The sequence below is a fragment of the Dictyostelium purpureum genome (genome assembly GCF_000190715.1).
Source record: "Dictyostelium purpureum unplaced genomic scaffold DICPUscaffold_310, whole genome shotgun sequence".
In the NCBI taxonomy this organism is placed as follows: domain Eukaryota; phylum Evosea; class Eumycetozoa; order Dictyosteliales; family Dictyosteliaceae; genus Dictyostelium; species Dictyostelium purpureum.
The window spans coordinates 1-22,878 of NW_003519646.1; the positions used below are offsets into that span (position 1 = coordinate 1).

Sequence of the window (22,878 nt, forward strand, 5' to 3'; positions counted from 1 at the left end):
AATTTTATTTAATAAAATAAACTTATGATGGTTCTAAAAGTATAGAAAATGCATTATTTAAAAAATTTAAATTATTAATTCTAATTGGGAATGTAATTTGATAACAATGGCATTGCTTTAGGATAAGTAAGTGTAAATTCAAATTCTACTTTGTCATCTTCTGTTACAAATCCGTTTTCTTTATTTATTTCGTCGGCACATATAAAGTTGCTCCATCCCCATATTGATGTAAACCCTTCTGAATTTTATAAATAATTAATAAAAAATAAAATAATAATTTTTTTGAATAAAAATAAAATTACCACTTACCACCATTGTATTTACGACAAAAATTTTTTTTTGGATCTTTGTTTAATAAAGTTAATGAGAATTCTATGTCATTTTGTTCAGCTGTAGAATGAAGATATATGGATATTTCTCTTAAATAGTAATTTGTATGAAATCTATTAAATCTGATTTCAAATGAATCTCGAGTATATCCAAATGAAGGAGATATCAATTCACCGCAAATAATATGATTAATTTTGGAATAGTTTGAAATAATCCATTTATTTTTATATTCCTTACCTTTGGATAATTCATTTATTCTTTTTGAAAGAATATGATATTTTTCCTCAAAATTACATATATCTTGAATCAAAAGATCTCCTAAATGATCAATTCTATTTGAAAGTTGAAAATTTAAATATTCTTTATCTTGGGTTAATTCTTTTATATAAATTGAAAGTTGGTTATTTTTCATGATTAAATCTTCTTTACCTTTAGTTAAATCATCAATACTATTTGAAAGAATTATATTTTTACTGTTTAAATTATATATTTCTTTATTCAAACGTTCTTCACCTATAGTAAATTGATCAATACTATTTGAAAGTTGATAGTTTTTAATGTTTAAATTTTCTTTATCTTTAGTTAATTCTTTTATATTAATTGAAAGTTGGTTATTTTTAATCATTAAATGTTCTATTGCTGTACTTAAATGTTTTGTGTGGTTTGTTTGTTCTAAATGATTTTCTAAAATTTTTCTCTTTATTTTATCATTGCATCCAAAATCTGATAAAGTACATGAAATAATTGCCTCTTGACATTGTTTATCTACGTGATTACCCATTTCTTCTCTTTTTATTTTTTCATTGCATTCTTTACAGTATATTAACATCGAAGGACATTTGAGATAATGTTTTCCGATTGTTTTTAATAGGAAAACATTGGAACAATATTTACAATTTAATGGTTGGTATTCACACTTGGAAATATGAATTTCCTTTTCATTGTGTCTGATTTTATCATTGCATCCTTTTTCATGATATTCACATTCTACAAATCTAAAACTACAATTTTCGATATGATTATCTAATTCTTCCAATTTAATAATTTCATTACACCCACTACTATCCTCTATTAATTTTTCACTTTCATCTACTCTAGTAATATTTTTGAATAAATATGGACAGCATACACAAGTTTTTAATAATAACCTTTCAACTTGTCTCGCTCTTGATAGTTCATTCAATGAATTAACTTTAGTTTTACATTGCATACATTCTTTTTTTTTTTCAAGTGATTTTTCCCAACATTCTTTACATGAACAATGACCTGATATTAAAAATAATTTGAAAATAAAAAAATTAACATTTGATGTTTATATTAAAAACTATTACTAGATTCTTACCTTCTTTACATTGGTAAACCTCTTTTTTATAATATGTATCAAAACAAATTTGACATACATAATCATCATCAAACTCAGATGATAACTCAGAAACATTATATTTTATTAGTTGTTTTGGCATTTTTTTATGTGTATTTTAAAAAAAAAAAAAATTTTATATTTCTAATTTAAATTTTTTATTTACAAAACCACTATTGTTATAAAGAAAAATAATTTTTTACAAACAATCAAAAATTAAAAAACTTAATTTTAAGTAACTTAAAAATAAAACAAATAGGGGGTAATAAAAATAAATTTTGTGTTTAAAAATTGAATAAACTAAAAATAGTGCAAAAAAATTTTAAAAATTTGGTTTTTTTGTTATTCAAAATTTGCGTTAATTTGGTTGGCTCTTCTAATATAATTTTCTAAATTAAAAAAAAAATGTGTGTGTTGATTTAGAATATCAAATTTGATTTATTATACCCATTCTGTGATTTCATCGATATTGTTGCTGTAGGTGATGTTGAAATTATTTTTATAATATTATAAAATAATGATACATACATCAATTAAAAAAAAAATAGTAATAATAATAATAATAATAATAATTTAAAGTATAAATGAATTGGATTTATTGTTGAATTTTTTAATTTTTTTTAAAATTTTTTTTTTTTTTTTGCCAAGTCAAAAAATTGGGAGACTTTAAGGGTTAATTCTATTTTATTTGCGCAAAATTTTTTTTAAAATTTCCTGAGGTGATAAATTATTTTGAATGATTAAATTTAATAAATAATTTGGAATTAGTCTGGTTAAATGATTATTTTTTAAGATTTTATATTTTTCGTGATTTAAGACACCTAATAAATAGTTGAAAAGGAAACTTAATTGAAATGTATAATTTGAATTGTAGATTAAAGATAAAAGTAAAACTGAATCTGTTAAATTAAGGTTGTTTTTTAAGTGTTGGAAAATTAAACTTGTTATGTTGATACAACCTAAACTTGTTGATAAAAATAATAAATCAATTAATTGATCACCTGAATTGATTGATTGAATGATTGCTAAATTTCTTAATTTCAATTCTTGATTAGTTGTTTCTTTTAATGATAATAGCAATTCTAATGTTTCTTTTGAAAATCCAAATAAAGATAACGACTCCACATCTCCACTCTGTTTTTCTTGTATATATCTTTTAAGTAAAAATGGTGGTAACATTGAGACATTGGTTTTGATGATGGACAAGGTTGGTTGTATATTGTTTTGTTGTTTGATTCTTGTAATATCTTTGAATTGTTTGAGATGTTTAAAATACCATAAACGATTATTGGGAATGGGTTCTGGATTATAAATTTCGAGTGTAATTTGTTTATCATCTAAATTTAAACCTTCAAATTCTTTTGTAATATCGGTATTATTGTTGGTAGATTTTTCATCGTTAAAATTCAATGGAAAAGTTGAAAGATCATTCCAAAACAAAGCAGAGTAGAAACCAGCCTTCATATTACTATAGTCACCATTGATTATTAATTCTGGTTCGGAAAACATTTTTCTTTTATTCTCAACGATTTGACCTTCTAAACCGCAGCCCCAACCGTAAACTTTATAATCTTCGGTAATTGCCAAAGCGTGGCTGCTACCACATGATACTTTGATGATCTTTCTGCTTGTATCTGGTGATGGTATTTTGATTAAATTTACAGTGTTCTTTTTTAAATCACTTCCATAACCAAGTTGATAGATTTTATTATCGTCAGTGAGAGCTACCATTAATTTTTGACCAACTGAAACTTCAATTATTCTTTCGTTTGGTAAGGGACACATTGGTTTATAAAGACCTTCTCTACCGGATTCGATATGTTTTGGGGGAAGATATCTGCCAAGAAAAGCATTTATAAATAGTGTAAGTGGAGATGCTTTATGTAGTGTTGACCAATTCAATAGCGCATTTGCATTATCGTCAGTGACTGATTGTGAAACCAATTTTAATAAACCTTCTTCGAATCTCTTCATTTCGAATACTTTTGAATTTTGATATAGAGACAAGATAAAGTTACCAGTAATATAATCCGATGGAATTGAGACTAATTTGATACGATCAGAGTATAAAAATGAAATTATTAAAGTTAATTGGGGACTATTGATTTCTTTGTTCTCTATGACCAACTTTAATAGGCCATCCTTATTGGTTTCTGATGATTCGGTAATAAGTTTCTTGAAATAAGGTAAACGTGATAAAATAATCTTGTGGCAATAAATTTCTGATAATCCATCACTATTTACAACAACACAATCCGAAAAGAAATCCCTAGAGTTATATGAAGCTGAATATAATTGATCTGGAATTTTTAAATTACTATCTGGTGAAATATATCTAAAGTAATCGACTAAATAGGCTTCTAAAGGTTTACATTTATATAAATTGCAATGGAAATTTAACAAAGCTTCAGCATTTCTTCTTGATGTATTATTTGTGTAAATGAATGTAATAAAATCTATGAATTGATTCTTTTGCTCGGTAAGTGGTTGCTCTAAAATTTTTTTGATAATTTCTTGATTCTTTTCAGTTGTAGGTGAAAGTTTTAAAAATTTTTCAAAACTAATTTTAATTACACCATTATTGTTGTTTTTAAAAGACAGATCTCTTAAAAATTTGATATTTTCTATTAATTGAGAGTTGTTTTCAAATAATACTGATAATAATAATACTGAGTGAACATAGACCGTTTCTGATTTGCTTTGATCGGGATCATCAAATTCGATATGTAAATCAGAAAATTCTGGATTTGAAATAAATGATGAGAATTCGTGTGGTAATAATGATGGTGAAACTGATATTTCAGGTACAAAACTGATAACTTTTTTACTTCCGTCAATATTTGGATAGGTTGATGGAATATCTTGGAAACCTAATTGAAGACGATCATTTCTACCCAATACATAAAGAAGGCCACTTGATGAAATGAAAGCACTATTAAAACCCCCAGCTTCGATCTTTATAATTTCTTCTGGCATTTCTATGTGCTCGATTTTATGAGAAAAGGTACCATCACGAGTAATATTTGAAAGACAACCAAAGTTATTTGAACCCCAACCATATACATCTCCGTTGTCGGTCAATGCTAAAGAATGATGGAAACCTGTGGCAATAGACTTTACGTTTCCCCTGAATCGCAGAGGAAAAAGTGGAGTACTTTGACCACAGGAGTTGGGTTCATGTTTAGCACCCCAATTCCATACCAGACCATTTTTATCCAAGGCAGTAATGAAATAACGACCACAAGAAACTAAATTAATTGGCACTTTAAAATGTATTTTTTCAAAACTGTCGAAAGTTGTATTGTAATTAGCATAGATTTCATTTTCATAGTTAAATTCAAAATCAATTCTTTCTCCATTGTTGGTGATTTTTAAATTAGTTTGCACACATGAAAACTTTGACATTGAAATATCTTGAATATTTTCTTTTTTAATATTATCAATCAAATTTTTAGTGAAATTATGAAGTGAATACATTTTGGATTGTTTGAGTTGTTTTTTTAATTTCTCTTCGTTTTCCTCTTCGATAACCTTAAAGTAAAAACATCTATACAACATTGACGCCAGACTTACATTGAAATTCTTTTTTAACTCTTCTTCAATAATTTTAATTAATTTGAAAATATTGTAGTTGAATTTTAAATAAATTTTACCCAATGCAAAAATTATCTTTAAATTAATTTAAAAAAAAATGATATTAAAATTTAATTATAACTATCTAATATTTGTGAAAGTTTTAATACTTAATACCTACTTTAATTTTTAATAAATTATCATCATTGATATCATTTGTTGGTTTTTCTTTAACTTGGTTTAATGAATCTAATAAACATTGACTGATCTCCTCAATATTTGAATTGGATTCATACAATTCAATTACTTTTTTAAATAATAAACTTTCTCTTTTTTTATTTATTTTTTCTTCCATTTAATAGAAATAATTTTATTTAAATATAAATATATATTTAACAAAATTTATTGATGGAGTTGTAATTGAAAAAAAAAAGAAAAAAAAAAAAAATCCAAAAAATTTCTCTAAATTTTTTTTTTTTATTTTTTAATAATTAATAATATTTATTTTTATCATTTATGAATTCAATAGAAAAATTGAATAATATCCCATTTGGAACAATCTTGGGTAAATAAAAAATTAAAAAAAAAAAAAATTAAAAAAAAAAATTTTTTTATTTTTTATTTTTTATTTTTTATTTTTTTTTTTTTAAAATTGATATTTTAATCATTATTTTTCATTGATCAAGATATTAAGTATTTGCACAATTGCATATTAAATAGTTAATAATATTAATAATAATAAAATGATTAGTCAAAGATTAATAAATTTAAATAATGTATATAAAATAAATAGTAGTAGAGTCGGTAGTTATTTATATTCTACATTCACAACTAAAAATTCATTTAATAAATCATTCAATAATAAAAATGAATCTTCATTTTCAAACTATAATAATACTATTTTAATATCCAAATCAAATTTTACACATCAAATAAATAATAGTTTTAATAATTTAAATAAAAGAAATTATTCAACATCATTACTAGATTTAAATACATTTCATGATTTGGTAGATGCCGAAATCGAATTATATAGCGAAAGATTAGAAATTTTATCAGAGCAAAATACCATACCAGGTTTCGATATTGAATCAGGAGTATGTAATATTACATTAGATAAGATGTGTTTCATTTTTATTATTTATATAAACAATCATTATTACAGAGTCACTAATCAAACTTTATTTATTTCAAACAATTAGGATGGAGTTTTAACTATTAATACAGGATCAGGTGGCACATATGTACTTAATAAACAAACACCAAATAGACAAATATGGTGGTCATCACCTATCAGCGGTCCAAAAAGATTTGATTACAATGAAGATACTCAAAGATGGGAAGAAAATAGAGATAAAGAGCCAATGAGAGAATTGTTAACAAAAGAAATTAAACAACTTTGTAAATTTGATATGAATATTTTATAAATCGAAATTAAAATAAAATAAAATAAAACTTTAATAAAATTTAAATAAATAAAATAATAATAATAAATTATTTTTTTTTTATTAAAAAAGTAAATTAAAATATTTATATATGTTGTATTATATGGTTATTTTATATATATATATATGTGGTGGGTTTATTGTTTTATATATGTTATTATCAATTATTACTATTATTATTACTGTTTATTTATTATATTTGTATTATTTACAATTGAACTTTACTAAATTGATTAGTTAAATCGATATTACTATTGTCTATTGATTCGGCTTGTAATTCTTCCATATTAAATTTTATTGGTTCATTGTTTTGTTGGTGTAGTTTGTTGTTTGTGGTAATTAAAGTATCATCATCTTTTTGTGGTGTTAAAAACTGTTGTTCTTGTTGGTGGTTATTGATGTTAATATCTGTAAATTGATCTTGTGGTGGCTTTAAAGATTCAACTCGTTGTGGTGTTGGTAATGGTTGTGATATTGGTAATGGTTGTTGTGGTAATAATGGCTGTTTGTTTTGTGGTGATGATGATAAAATTTGTTGTTGAATATTTTGATGAGCGATTTTTTCTTGTTGTTGTTGGTGTTGGTGTAAAAGATTTGGAGTGCCTGGATTGACCATTGGCGAGGCTAATTGCTGTTTAGTGGGGATACGATGGAGTAAACCAAAGCCGATATCACATCCTAAACTACCAGAGCCGCCCCAGTTCTTATTTGGGGTGATGGTTACCAATCTGATTTGTTCTGTTAATGAAGAGTATACGTAGAGTTGAATTGGACGATACATATTGTTGTTGATTAATGTGAAAAAGTCCTCTTGTTCATTTAAAATCAAATCTGGTGTACCAACTATATAATCTATTCTACTTTGAAGCTGTGCGTCGTGTGCTGGTGAGTTTAAATAGACATCCAATACATGCCATACATTCTCTAATGTCTTTTCCCATGAACAATAACGAATGGATATACCTGCTAATCCCTGACCACCCCAAGTAGTTGATGGTATTACTGGTACCTCTCTGGTGCTATCGCTTTTTATATTATATACTATCAATGTAACTGGTTTACCAATATTACTCTTAAATGTATCGGAGAATCTAGTATCTTCCTTTTCAAAAACTACTTGATTAGCAGCCACAATAAAATCAAAAAATGGTACTAATTTTCCAGAACTTGGTGAATTTTGATGAACTTGTAAAACATGGTATCCAGATTTATTATATGGATTGTTTTCTAATTGTTGTTGCTGTTGTTGTATTTGTTGTGATTGTTGTTGACCCATTTTTAATATTTATTTTAATTTATTTCAAAATTATAAGAAACACCACTACTCTATTTATATATTATATTTTATTATGAAAATTATACTTTAAGTATGCAATGTATATGATTAATTATAATTGGTGGGTGTGATATGGTTAAAAATTAAAATAAAAATAAATTAAAAAAAAATTAAAAAAAAAAATAACAAATTTAAAAAAAAAAAAATAAAATAAAAAATAATTCCAAAACGCCATTAAAATTAAATAAAAAAACAAAATCATTTTTTAAATTTGTGTTGCATGTATTTTTTTGTTTATTCAACCAACATAATAATGTTTATAAAAACAATAGACCCAAAATCATATTGATTTATAAAATAAACTATCTAAATTTTATTTTAAGTTTTTTAATTTGTGTGTTTGTAAAAAAAAATTTCTTATTGTTTGTTTTTTATATTATAAATTACATTTTATTATATTATATTATAATTCAAAAAAAAAAATGTCAAGAGAACCAATAAAATATAATGTTTCAGAATTATCATATGAATTTGATGATGATTATGTATGCCCAATATGTTTTGATATATATTATAAAAAAGAAGTTTACCAATGTAAAGAAGGTAGGAACCAGGTTATAGTTTTTTTGTAAATTTCAACTATTAATTTTTTTTTGTATTTAAATTAATTTAATATCAGGTCATTGTTCATGTAAAGATTGTTGGATAAAATCACTTAAAAATAAAAAAGAGTGTATGCAATGTAAAACTAAAGTTAATTCATTCAATGAACTATCAAGAGTTAGACAAGTTGAAAAGTTTTTATTAAAAATTTGTGTATGCTGTCCATATTCATTCAAAAATATTATTAGAGTATATGAAAGTGAAAAATTAATAAAAGATGGTGGTGGATGTAATGAAATCATTAAATTGGAAGAATTAGATAATCATATCGAAAACTGTAGTTTTAGATTTATAAAATGTAAATATCATGAAAAAGGATGCAATGATAAAATCAGATACAATGAAAATGAAACTCATATTTCCAAATGTGAATACCGACCAATAATTTGTCCACATTGTTCTAATGTTTACTTATTAAAAACAATCGAACAACATTATCTCGAATGTCCCTCGATGTTAATAGGCTGTAAAGAATGTAACAAAAAAATTAAAAGAGGAGAAATGGGTAATCATTTAGATAAAGAATGTCAAGAGGTAATTATTCCATGTAAATTTTCACAATTTGGATGCAATGATAAAATAAAAAGAAGAAATTTAGAAAATCATTTAGAACAAACAAACCACACAAAACATTTAAGTACAGCAATTGAACATTTAATGATTAAAAATGATCACATCAAACATTTAAGTGCAGCAATTGAACATTTAAATATTAAAAATGATCAACAATCAAATATGATTGAAGAGTTAGTCATTAAAAATAATCTACTTACAAATAGTATAAATGAATTAGCTATATGTAGAGAATATAAATATAAATGGATTATTTCAAACTATTCCAAAATTAATCATAATGTTGGTGATACATTGATATCTCCTAAATTTGGATATCCAAATTTATTTGAAATCAGATTAAGTAAAAATGACGTATGTGTTGGAAAATTATCTGTCTTTATTTATTCTTCGATAGAACAAAAAAACATGTCATTCTCAATAACTTTATTAAATAAAGATACTAAAAAGAACAAAATTCAAACATTGAATAATATTGGTAAGTAATAATATTATTTATTTAATAAAAATTATAAAAAAATATTATTTTATAAAAATTTTTTATTAATTATTTAAAACATTTAGATACATCAAGTTTATCCGGATGTGGGTGCTTAATAAATAGAGACCAAATAAATAAAGAATACGGATTTTTAACAGAAGATGACAAATTAGAATTAGAATTTACACTTACTTATCCTAAACCAATGCCAATGTTATTAAATTAAATTTCAAATTATCAAATAATAATTTTAAATATTTTAATAATGCTTTTTATCATCATAAAGTTTATTTTATTAAATAATTATATTTTTTTTTATTACATAAATTCATCAAAAAAAAAACAATTTATAAATTAAATTAAAAAATATAATTATAAAATATTATTAAAAAAATATTGCGTGGCCACGTAATTTTGAAAATTAAATAAAAAAACAAAATCAATATAATTTTTTTAAAATTTGTGTTGCATGTATTTTTTTTGTTTTAATTAATATTTTTGTAAAAACAAACATAAAAAAACAAAAGTTTATATAATGTTAGAGCATAGAACATTTTGGTTTAATTTATTAAGGTTTGAAGTTAAATTTCTTTAGCAGTATTCTATAGTGTCTAAAAGTATGCCATCAATTCTTTAACTATACCAATCTCCAATTTATATGAGTAACAAAAAAAATAAAATAAAAAAAAACACTATTTTTAGTTATTATATATTATGATATATTATAATTTATTTTTATTACCCCTATTTGTTTTTATTTTTAAGTTCCTTAAAATTTTTTTTTTTAATTTGTGTGTTTGTAAAAAAAATTTCTTATTAATTGTAAATTTTTTTAATTATATATATATTTTAATTATATATTTTATAATATTATAATTTGAAAAAAAAATGTCAAGAGAACCAATAAATTTTAATGTTTCAGAATTATCATTTGAGTTTGATAATGATTATGTGTGCCCTATTTGTTATGATACATATTATAAAAAAGAAGTTTACCAATGTAAAGAAGGTAAGAACCTGGCAATTGTTTTTTTAAATATAAATTTCAACTATTAATTTTTTTATTTTTAAATTAATTTTGATATCAGGTCATTGTTCATGTAAAGAATGTTGGATAAAATCACTTGAAAATAAAAAAGAGTGTATGCAATGTAAAATTGAAGTGAATTCATTTAATGAACTATCAAGAGTTAGACAAGTCGAAAAGTTTTTATTAAAAACTTGTGTATGCTGTCCATATTCATTTAAAAATATTATTAGAGTAGATGAATGTGAAGAATTAATTAAAGATAGTAGTGGGTGTAATGAAATTATTAAATTGGAAGAATTAGATAACCATCTTGAAAATTGTAGTTTTAGATTTGTAAAATGTGAATATCATAAAAATGGATGCAATGATAAAATCAGATACAATGAAAGTAAAACTCATATTTCAAAATGTGAATACCAACTATTAAATTGTACACATTGTTATGATAATTACTTATTAAAAAAAATCGAAAAACATTACCTCAAATGTCCCTTGATGTTAATAAACTGTAAAGAATGTAATGAAGAAATAAGTAGAGAAGACATGAATTATCATTTAGAGGAAGAATGTCAAGAGGTAATTATTCTATGTAATTTATCTCGATTTGGATGCGGTGATTTAATAAAAAGAAAACATTTGGAAAATCATTTAGATCAAACAAACCACATAAAGCATTTAGTTAAAGCAATAAAACATGTTAGTGCAACAATACAAGATTTACAATTTGATAATAATCAACTTTCAAATAGTATTAATGAATTAACTAAAGGTAAAGAAGATTTAATCATTAAAAACAATCAACTTTCAAAAAGTATTGATGAATTAACTAAAGGAAAGGAATATAAAAATAAATGGATTATTGCAAATTATTCCAAAATTAATGGTTTTTGTATGACATCTCCTAAATTTGGATATGCTCCAAATTTATTTGAAATCAAATTTTACAAAAATGGAAATTTTTGAGAATTATGTGTCTATCTTTATTCCACAAGTGAACAAAAAAACATATCATTCTCAATAACTTTATTTAATAAAGATACTAAAAAGAACCAAATTAAAACAATGAATAATGTTGGTAAGTAATAATATTATTTTTATTTAATAGAAATTATTATTTTTTTTATTTTTTTTATTTTTTATTAATTATTTATATCTTTAGAAATATTGGAATCACAAGGAAGGGGATGGTCCAACTTTATAAAAAGTGATGAAATGAATAAAGAAAATGGATATGTAACAGAAAATGACAAAGTAGAATTTGAATTTACACTTACTTATCCTAAACCAATGCCATTGCTCTCTTAAAGTCAAATTATCAATTAATAATTTAATTAAAAAAATAAAGTTTTTTTTACCATATTTTAAAAAACTTTTTTTCCGATTTATAAATTATTTTTTATATAAATAGTTTATTTTCTAAACTTTAATAGTGGAAAAAAGGGTTGTTTAAAAATTTGAAATGTAATTATTTTTTATTAATATTTAAAAAAAAAAAATTTAACTTTTATGTAGGCTCACAAAAGGTTAATAAGGTTATTCCTATGTAAAATATTTTTATAAATTAAAATATTTATCACCTCGAACCACATTTTTTTCATTTATATGCAAAAAAATAAAAATTCCATATAAATAAAAAAAAAGTTCGAGGTGTATGTAATTAAATGATTATGCAAAAATATAACTAGAACTATTGCCAAAATGAAGTATAGGATTCCTAATAAAATAATATAACTTCAGAACACAATGAATATGATTAATAAAAATTGGTGTGATATGATTTAAAAAAAAAATTGTTGTGTGGTTGGTTTAAAAATTGCAATTTTAAAAAAAAAATTTTTTTTTTTTTTTTGAAATTTTTAAATTGGAAATGTTTATTTTTTTCATATTAAAAATTTTTTTTTATTTTTTTGGTCTGCATGTTTTGAAACATCCGCACAATATAATTTTAACCCTCTAAATTTTTAATTTTATTTTCACTATTGCTTTTGTTTTCATCCATACTGGTTTATAAAGAACTAAAATAAAATTATAATGGTTTATATTTAATATTAGAGTCAAAATATATAATCGACAACAGGTTAGAATCAGTTTAAATTTCATCAACAGTCTATAATGTTTAAAAGAATGCCATAAACTCCTTAAGTATTCCTCCAATTTATAATTAAAAAAAATAAAAAAAATAAAAAAATAAAACTTTAATTTATTTTTATTACACCCTCATTTGAATTTATTTTTAAGTTATAAATTTTGTAAAATTTTTATAATAAAATTTTTTTATATTATTTTTTCTTTATTTTTTAATTATAAATCAAAAAAAAATGTCAAGATAACCAATAAAATATGATGTTTTAGAATTATGATGTTGATTTTGAATGTCCAATTTGTTATGAAATATATATTTTAAAAAAAAAGTTTACCAATATATAAAGGTAGGAACCTGGTATATAGTCTTTCTTATATAAATTTCAAATGTTAATTATTAATTTTTTTATTTATTTTTTTAAATTAATTTTATTATCAGGTCATTGTTCATGTAAAGAATTTTGGGAAAAATCACTTGAAAAAAAAAAAGAGTGTATGAAATGTAATATTCAAATAAAGTCATTCAATAAACTATCAAGAGCAATACAGGTTGAAAAAGCTATTATTAAAAACCAGTGTATGTTGTCCATATTCATTCAGAAATATTATTAGAGTAGATGAAAGTGAAGAATTAATAAAAAATGGTGGTGGGTGTAATCAAATTATTAAATTGGAAAAATTAGATAATCATATTGCAGAAGCGGGTCAAGTTTGAGTAGGAATTTTGATATAACAAAAATTAATGAGAATTTGTTGTGTCAAAATGAAAAAAATTACTCATTTTTTTTTTTTTAATTTTTTTTTATTTTAATTTTTTTAATTTTAATCTTATATTTATATTCAATGAATATATAAAATTTATTTATTTTCATTTATTCATTTATTTATTTTAAATATTTAATTGTTAAATATTTCATCTAAATAAAAAAAAAAAAAAAAAATTTTTTAAATTGAAAAACGTATAATTTTTTTTTTCTAAGTCTTTTTCCATATTAATTTTTAAACTACAAAATTTTTTTTATTAAAATTACCGCAAACTTAACCGGCCTCTACAATAATTTATTTTTATTACCCCCCATATTTGTTTTTGTTTTTAAGTTCCTTAAATTTTTAAGTTTTTTAATTTGTGTGTTTGTAAAAAAAAAATTTCATAATATTTGTTAAATATTATTTTTTTATATTATTATAAAAAAAAAAATGTCAAGAGTAATAATAAGTTTTAATGTTTCAGAATTATCATCTGAATTTGATGATGATTATATATGTCCAATTTGTATGGAAACATATTATGAAAAAGAAATTTACCAATGTAAAGAAGGTAGGTAAATATTTTTTATTATAATATAAATTTCAACTATTAATTTTCATTTTTGAATTAATTTTATTATCAGGTCATTGTTCATGTAAAGAATGTTGGATAAAATCACTTGAAAATAAAAAAGAGTGTATGCAATGTAAAATTCAAGTAAATTCATTCAATGAAGTGTCAAGAGTTAGACAAATTGAAAAGTTTTTATTAAAAACAGATGTATGTTGTCCATATTCATTCAAAAATATTATTAGAGTAGATGAAAGTGAAGAATTAATAAAAGATGGCAGTGGATGTAATAAAATGATTAAATTGGGAGAATTAGATGATCATATTGAAAATTGTGGTTTTAGATTTGTAGAATGTGAAGGATGCATGGATATATTCAGATACAATCAAAATAAAATTCATATTTCCAAATGTGAATATCAATATATAAATTGTAAACATTGTTCCAAATTTAACTTATTAAAAACAATGGAACAACATTATTTCGAATGTCCCTCGTTTTTAATAGACTGTTTTGTATGTAATGAAAAAATTAAAAGAGGAAAAATGAGTAAACACATAAATAAAGAATGTCAAGAAGTAGTTATTTCATGTAAATTTTCACAGTTAGGATGTAATTATAAAATAAAAAGAAAAAATTTAGAAAATCATTTAGATCAAATAAACCACACAAAACAATTATATACTGCAATAGAATGTTTGAGCTCATCAATAGAACATTTAATCATTAAAAATAATCAACTTTCAAATAGTATAAATGAATTAACTAAAGGTAAAGAATATAAAAATAAATGGATTGTTTCAAACTATTCCAAAATTCATCATAATGTTGGTGATAGTTTGGAATCTCCTACATTTGGATATGATACAAATTTATTTGAAATCAGATTATATAAAAATGGAAAAAATGATGAGGAATTTTATCCATATGATGATGATATATATACAAGTATATTTCTTCAATCTACAGGTAAACAAAAAAACATAACATTCTCAATAACTTTATTAAATAAAAATCCTACAAAGAACCATACTCATATATCCAATGGTAGTAAGTAATATTAAATAGAAATTACAAAAAAAATTATATATTGTTTTATTTTTAATTTTTTATTGTTATTAATTATTTTATTTTTTTAAAATAATTAATAACATTTAGATATATCAACTTCAGGATTTGGATGGGAATACTTTATAAAAAGAGACGAAATAAATAAAGAAAATGGATATGTAACAGAAGATGACAAAGTAGAATTTGAATTTACAATTACTTACCCTAATACAAAGCCATTGTTTTCAAAATAATTTTCAAACTATCTATTAATAATTTATATTATTTTAAATTATGCATTTTCTATATTTTTTTCACCATCATAAAGTTTATTTTATTAAATAAAATTTTTTTTACATTAACATATGTTTCTTCTTTTTATATTTTTTGAAGTTTTTTTTTTTTCGAAATTTTTTATTAAATTCAATAAATGTAGTGGATGTAATGAAATCATTATATTGGAAGAATTAGATTATCATATTGAAAAGTGATAAAAACTGGGAAAGTTATTGATCCCAACGATATTCAGATTACATGTTTCATAAAGAGTAGTTTTTTTAAATGCTCAATAAATTTATAGAGGCCATTAATGAGTTTTTAAAAATTATCAAATTTTGTCATATATTACAAGGAAAGTATTAACAAAATAAAAAAAACACTATTTTTAGTTTTTTCAATTTTCATAATAACAAAATTTTTATTACCCCTATTTATTTTTATTTTTAAGTTCCTTAAAAAATATTTTTTTTTTTAATTTATGTGTGTTTGTAAATTAATTTTTTTTTATATTTTTTATGAATTATTTGTTGTAAAATTTTTTATTATTATATATTTTTCATATTAGCATTATTTTATTATTATTAAAAAAATGTCAAAAAAACTAATAAAATATAATGTTTCAGAATTATCATCTGAATTTGATGATGATTATGTATGTCCAATTTGTTTTGAAACATATTATAAAAAAGAAGTTTACCAATGTAAAGAAGGTATGGATTTGGAAAATAATTTTTTTTAATATAAATTTCAAATATTAATTTTATTTAATAATTAGGTCATTGTTCGTGTAAAGAATGTTGGATAAAATCACTTGAAAAAAATAAAGAGTGTATGCAATGTAACATTCAAGTAAATTCATTTAATGAACTATCAAGAGCAAGACAAGTTGAAAAGTTATTATTAAAAACAGAAGTGTATTGTCCATATTCATTCAAAAATATTATTAGAGTAGATGAAAATGAAAAATTAATTAAAGATAGAGGTGGATGTAAAGAAATTATTAAATTAGAAGAATTAGATAATCATATTGAAAATTGTAGTTTTAGATTTGTAAAATGTAAATATCATGAAAATGGATGCATGGATAAAATCAGATACAATCAAAATGAAATTCATATTTCCAAATGTGAATACAAATCATTAAATTGTATACATTGTTCCAATGCTTACGTATCAAAAACAATCGAAAAACATTATCTTGAATGTCCCTCGATGTTTATATACTGTAAAGAATGTAACAAAAAAATAAAAAGAGAAGAAATGGATAATCATTTAAATAAAGAATGTCAAGAGGTAATTGTTTCATGTAAATTTTCACAATTTGGATGCCGTCATAGAATGTTAAGAGGTAATTTAGAAAATCATTTAGATCAAACAAACCACACAAAACATTTAAGTACAGCAATAGAACATTTAATGATTAAAAATAATCAACTTTCAAATAGTATAAATGAATTAAGTAAAGGTAAAGAAGATTTAATCATTAAAAACAAACAACTAACAAATAGTATAAATGAATTAACTAGAGGTAAAGAATATAAAAATAAATGGATTATTTCAAACTATTCCAATATTAGGGTTGGTGATTATTTGATATCTCCTAAATTTGGATATGATCCAGATTTATTTGAAATCATATTTTATAAAAAAGGATATAATGAAAAAAGTATTAATATCTATCTTCAATCTGCAATTGAACAAAAAAACATAACATTCTCAATAACTTTATTAAACAAAGATACAATAAAGAACTATACTGAAACATTCAATAATTTTGGTAAGTAATAATATTAAATATTATTTTATTTTTTAAATTTTTATTAATTATTTATAACATTTAGATATATTAGTAAATGGTTGTATGTGGAACAGAATTATAAAAAGTGGTGATTTAAATAAAGAAAACGGATATGTAACAGAAGATGACAAAGTAGAATTTGAATTTACACTTACTTATCCTAAACCAATGCCATTATTATCAAATTAAATTTCAAATTATTAATAAATTAAATTATCAATAAATTAAAATTATCAATTAATAATTTATATTATTTAAAAAATGCTTTTTTTATATTTTTACATCATCATAAGTTTATTTTATTAAATTAAAGTTTTTATTATTTATTATTTGTTAATAACCACCTTATCCTCTGCCCCTAGTAACTACCTCCTCCATCACAACTCAATCTTCAGCTGTACCATAACTTTCATTTTGAAAATTATCCTCACTTTCAACACTTTCATTATTTTCATCCTTTGATTATATTAAAAATTTTTGAGCATTGACCCCATTTGGTTGTTGATATATAACCTAAATGTTTAATTAGATATGAAGGATGACAATAATATTTATAAGCGAAATTAAAATATTCAGAGTATACATAAAAATGTTTACCGATATAAATAATACCATCTCTTTTTTCCAATCCATGAAATATAAATCTGATGAATTCTTTGTAAGAGAACATTCCAGCTCTTTTATATTACCTCTTGAAATATACAATAGGGAAAAAATATCATACTCATTTACTTGTATATGTAAATCTATTAATTTGCTCTATATCTTTAAAGTGTTTACTTAAATCACATAATTGAATTGGCAACCTGATTTGGTCTAAAATAGTTCGTGAATTAGAATAATTGTTGTCATTTAATTATATTTATAAAATTATAGATTTAAAATCTAATTACGTTTTTCTTTACTAATTGAAATGTAACTCTTTGTGCATCTGGCGGCAATACAAGATGTACCACCAATATGATTGATTTAAAACAACTTGATTTACACCAACTAGTGGTAATATTGGTTGAGGGTGTTTAATTGTGGTACTATAGGTGGTGAAATTTGTGATATCATCATTGTGAAATTGATTGTGAATCATTTGATTAAAATCCTGAATCAGATCATTTTTTTTTATATAAATGTTTTTGAGGTTGAAGTTTAAAGTTTTCACCAAGTTCCTCCGATGTGCTGTTTTTAATGCACATGTTAATGTATGAAAATAATATTCATACATCTATTGACAAGAAACAATCTTGAAGTGCCAATATTATTTTTTATTAAATATGTATAAATTGTTTTATTTATACTAAATTTTTAATTGCTAAATAACCACTAAAATAGAAAAATTTATAATTTTACAAAAATGATCCATTAATTAACGCAGATTTTATGTTGTTTATAATTATCAAAATTAGGTTTTTAAAAATATAAAAAAAAATCAAAAATCAAATATTTCTGAATCTAAAATTTTTTTTAAAATTAAAAATATCTAAATTTGATATTTTATTTTTGGAATTATAAAAAAAGGCAACACAATTTTTTTTAAATTTTTTTTTTTTTATAAAAAAATTTCAATTTTTTTTTATTTCAAAATTAATTTTTTTATTTTTTATAAAAACTATACTTCAAATATTTAAGAAGAAATGTTAAGAGAACCAATCAATTTTAATTTTTCAGAATTAACAACTGTAATTGATGAATTTATATGTCCAATTTGTATGGATACATATCATAAAAAAGAAATTTATCAATGTAGACAAGGTAAATGGTTTTAAAAAAAAAAAATTTATTTTAATATTTACCAAATATTTGTTATTAATATCCAACTTTTTTATTTAATAACTAGGTCATTGTTCGTGTAAAGATTGTTGGGAAAAATCACTTGAAAGAAAAAAGGAATGTATGCAATGTAAAACCCAAGTAAATTCTTTTAATGACCTCTCAAGAACTAGACAACTCGAGAATTTATTATTAAAAACAGATGTATGTTGTCCATATTCATTCAAAAATATTATTAGAGTAGATGAAAGTGAAGAATTAATTAAAGATAGTAATGGATGTAAAGAAATTATTAAATTAGAAGAATTAGATAATCATATTGAAAATTGTAGTTTTAGATTTGTAAAATGTAGAAACTATGAAAGGGGATGCAATGAAAAATTCAGAAAGGATTATTTAAATAGAAGATTAGGCAAAGGACATAGTTGTGGATATCATCCATTTCATTGTAGTTTTTGCAAATTAATTTCTATATCAAAAGAAAGAGAAAAACATTTTCTCGAATGTCCCTCGATGTTAATAGAATGTAAAGAATGTAAAAAAAAAATCAAAAGAGAAGAAATGGGTAATCATTTAGATAAAGAATGTCAAGAGGTAATTATTCCATGTAAATTATCACAATTTGGATGTAATCATCAAATAAAAAGATGTAATTTAGAAAATCATTTAGATCAAATAAACCACACAAAACATTTAAGTACAGCAATTGAACACTTAATCATTAAAAACAATCAACTTTCAAATATAATTGATGGACTAACTAAAGATGGTACAGCTATATTAAAAGTTCTAAATAAATAAAGAAAATGGTTATGTAACAGATAAAGTGAAATTTGATTTACACCTACTTATCCCGAACCAATGCCATTGTCATCTTATTAAAATTCAAATTATCAATTAAAAATTTATTTTATTTTTAAATAATGCTTATTCTATATTTTTACACCATCATAAAGTTTATTTTATTAAATAAAAGTTTATTTTACATAGTTTAATAATAGTTAAAATTCACACATTTTTTTATTAAGCTTTTTTTTTTTTTTATATTTTTTAAATTATAATATTTTTTATTTCCTTTCAAAAACCTTTATAAAACCATATTAATAATATTATGGTATTATTATTACATGTTGATGCTTATATTCACACCTCTTCAATAATAAAATGACAATATAATATTTAAAAAAAAAAAAAATCATATTTTTATTTTAAAAAAAAGTCATTTATTTTTTTTTTTTTTTTTTTTTTAAAAATATCTTACATATTTTATGAAATTCGAAAAAAGGTAACACAATTTTTTTAATCTTTTTTTATAAAAAAAAAAATTCAAATTTTTTTTTTATTTTAAAATTTTTTATTTTTTTATAAAAACTATACTTCAAATATTCAATAGGAAATGTCAAGAGAACCAATTAGTTTTAATTTTTCAAAATTAACATCTGTAATTGATGAATTTATATGTCCCATTTGTATGGGAAACATATTATAAAAAAGAAATTTATCCAATGTAGACAAGGTAAATGGTTTTAAAAAATAATTAGTTTTTTAATTTTAATATTTACCAAATATTTGTTATTAATATCAAACTATTTTTTTTAATAACTAGGTCATTGTTCGTGTAAAGATTGTTGGGAAAAATCACTTGAAAGAAAAAAGGAATGTATGCAATGTAAAACTCAAGTAAATTCTTTTAATGAACTCTCAAGAAATAGACAACTCGAGAATTTATTATTAAAAACAGATGTATGTTGTCCATATTCATTCGAAAATATTATTAGAGTAGATGATAGTGAAGAATTAATTAAAGATGGTGGTGGATGTAAAGAAATTATTAAATTAGAAGAATTAGATAATCATATTGAAAATTGTAGTTTTAGGTTTTTAAAATGTAGAAACCATGAAAAAGGATGCAATGATATAATCAGATACAATCAAAATGAAATTCATATTTCCGAATGTGAAAACCGACCATTAATTTGTACACATTGTTCTAATGTTTATTTATTAAAAACAATCGAACAACATTATCTCGAATGTCCCTCAATGTTGATAGACTGTAAAGAGTGTAGCCAAAAAATCAAAAGAGAAGAAATGGATAATCACGTTGATAAAGAATGTCAAGAGGTAATTATTTCATGTAAATTTTCACCATTTGGATGTAATGATAAAATAAAAAGAAAAAATTTAGAAAATCATTTAGAACAAACAAACCACACAAAACATTTAAGTACAGCAATTGAACATTTAATGATTAAAAACAATCAACTTTCATATAGTATTGATGAACTAACTAAAGGTAAAGAAGATATAATCATTAAAAATATTCAACTTTCAAATAGGATTGATGAATTACAAAAAGGTAAGGAATATAAAAATAAATGGATTATTTCAAACTATTCCAAAATCAATCATAATGTTGGTGATCGTTTGATATCTCCTAAATTTGGATATGCCCCAAATCTATTTGATATCAGATTTTATAAAAAAGGATCTAATAAACAAAATATTGGAAATACAAGTATTTATCTTCATTCTATAAGTGAACAAAAAAACATAACATTCTCAATGACTTTATTAAACAAAGATACTAAAAAGAGTCGAACTTTTACATACTTTCATGGTAAGTAATAATTATATTATTTTTTTTTAAAAAAAATTTTTATTATATATTTTATAGTTTTTATTAATTATTTATAATATTTAGATGTACCAATGACTGGATGGGGGTGGTCTATCTTTATAAAAAGTGATGAAATAAATAAAGAAAACGGATTTGTAACAGAAGATGACAAAGTAGAATTTGAATTTACAATTACTTATCCTAAACCAATGCCATTGTTATCAAATTAAATTTCAGATTATCAATTTAATTTAATTTTTTTTATATAAATTATATAATTCTTTTTCTATATTTTTTGCACCATCATAAAGTTAATTTTATTAAATAAAAGTTTTTATTTATTATTTAATTTCCACCTTTTCCTCAGCCTCTAGTCGTTCTATATCTTTATGCGTTTATTTGAATCACATAATTGAGTTGGTAACTTGATTTGTATTAGTATAATTGTTGTCATTTAATAATATTTTAGGGGTTCGAAAATAGGTTAGTTTGATTTTTTAAAAAAAAAAAAAATAGTCCTGCCAACCGCACCCCCCACAGCGCACCTATTTCAACCTTTTTTAAAACTATGTGTGCTATAAAAAATCAAAAAAAAAACTAAAAATAGAGGAAAAATTGAAAAAATTCATATAAAAAATATTGATTGAAAAATTTTTTAAGTTATTTTTTATTTATTATTTTTATTTAATTTTAGATATATTATTATATTCATTATAGACAGAATTATTAACAATATTTACCCTTGAAACTTTTGCCCATTCTCTTAAAGTACGCATTTCTTTTGTCCACACTTTCTTTTAAAAACCTTTGGATTTCTAAATACTTTGAAATATATAGGTGTCTCTTTTTTGTCTTTTATGTTCATTTCGATTAACATATCGTTTTGATTGCATAGATCGTGACCTTTTGTTGGTTTTCTATTCTTTGCCAATTTGATCAGGAATTTCATCTTGACTTTGATTTTCTATTTGTTCCTTCCATTGATTATATTTTGTTATTAATATTAAAAAATTTTAATATATTTATTATTTATTAATGTAATTATTTATTAATGTAATTATTTATTTCTTATATTTTTATATATATTAATAAATTTTGATATTGATAAATAAATAAAAATGTAGAAGTTTTTATAGAAATTTTTTTTTTATTAATTATCAACTGCTGTTTGTAATAAAATATTTTTAAAAATCCGCTTTACAATTTAAATGTATATTCATAATATAACAATAAAG

At 22.0% G+C, this 22,878-nt stretch overlaps 7 protein-coding genes across 7 annotated transcripts; 4 read left to right on the forward strand and 3 right to left on the reverse strand.

Annotated features, from left to right (window-relative positions):
* Window positions 1-80: 80 nt before the first annotated feature.
* Window positions 81-1,793, reverse strand: DICPUDRAFT_39837 (uncharacterized protein; the record flags this gene model as incomplete). The annotated part of the gene is made up of 4 exons (XM_003291917.1): window positions 81-238; window positions 313-630; window positions 865-1,596; window positions 1,673-1,793. The coding sequence occupies 4 exons, from the start codon at window positions 1,791-1,793 to the stop codon at window positions 81-83; spliced, it is 1,329 nt and encodes a 442-aa protein (XP_003291965.1).
* Window positions 1,794-2,374: 581 nt separating this feature from the next.
* Window positions 2,375-5,618, reverse strand: DICPUDRAFT_156630 (uncharacterized protein; the record flags this gene model as incomplete). The annotated part of the gene is made up of 2 exons (XM_003291918.1): window positions 2,375-5,359; window positions 5,445-5,618. 2 exons carry the CDS (start codon window positions 5,616-5,618, stop codon window positions 2,375-2,377), a joined length of 3,159 nt encoding a protein of 1,052 aa, XP_003291966.1.
* Window positions 5,619-6,120: 502 nt separating this feature from the next.
* On the forward strand, window positions 6,121-6,684 carry DICPUDRAFT_11345 (uncharacterized protein; the record flags this gene model as incomplete). Its single annotated transcript, XM_003291910.1, has 2 exons — window positions 6,121-6,360; window positions 6,466-6,684. Coding segments are annotated over 2 exons (459 nt in total), but the record flags the coding sequence as incomplete, so codon positions are not given.
* A 232-nt stretch (window positions 6,685-6,916) lies between these two features.
* DICPUDRAFT_156632 (uncharacterized protein) lies at window positions 6,917-7,984 on the reverse strand (the record flags this gene model as incomplete). Its single annotated transcript, XM_003291919.1, has 1 exon — window positions 6,917-7,984. The coding sequence occupies one exon, from the start codon at window positions 7,982-7,984 to the stop codon at window positions 6,917-6,919; it is 1,068 nt and encodes a 355-aa protein (XP_003291967.1).
* Window positions 7,985-8,466: 482 nt separating this feature from the next.
* On the forward strand, window positions 8,467-12,036 carry DICPUDRAFT_39824 (uncharacterized protein; the record flags this gene model as incomplete). The annotated part of the gene is made up of 3 exons (XM_003291911.1): window positions 8,467-8,587; window positions 8,664-9,698; window positions 11,891-12,036. 3 exons carry the CDS (start codon window positions 8,467-8,469, stop codon window positions 12,034-12,036), a joined length of 1,302 nt encoding a protein of 433 aa, XP_003291959.1.
* Window positions 12,037-14,010: 1,974 nt separating this feature from the next.
* DICPUDRAFT_99194 (uncharacterized protein) lies at window positions 14,011-15,547 on the forward strand (the record flags this gene model as incomplete). Its single annotated transcript, XM_003291912.1, has 3 exons — window positions 14,011-14,131; window positions 14,205-15,182; window positions 15,291-15,547. 3 exons carry the CDS (start codon window positions 14,011-14,013, stop codon window positions 15,434-15,436), a joined length of 1,245 nt encoding a protein of 414 aa, XP_003291960.1. The 3' UTR covers window positions 15,437-15,547.
* A 503-nt stretch (window positions 15,548-16,050) lies between these two features.
* Window positions 16,051-21,873, forward strand: DICPUDRAFT_39826 (uncharacterized protein; the record flags this gene model as incomplete). The annotated part of the gene is made up of 3 exons (XM_003291913.1): window positions 16,051-16,171; window positions 20,630-21,643; window positions 21,728-21,873. 3 exons carry the CDS (start codon window positions 16,051-16,053, stop codon window positions 21,871-21,873), a joined length of 1,281 nt encoding a protein of 426 aa, XP_003291961.1.
* Between the last annotated feature and the right edge of the window lie 1,005 nt (window positions 21,874-22,878).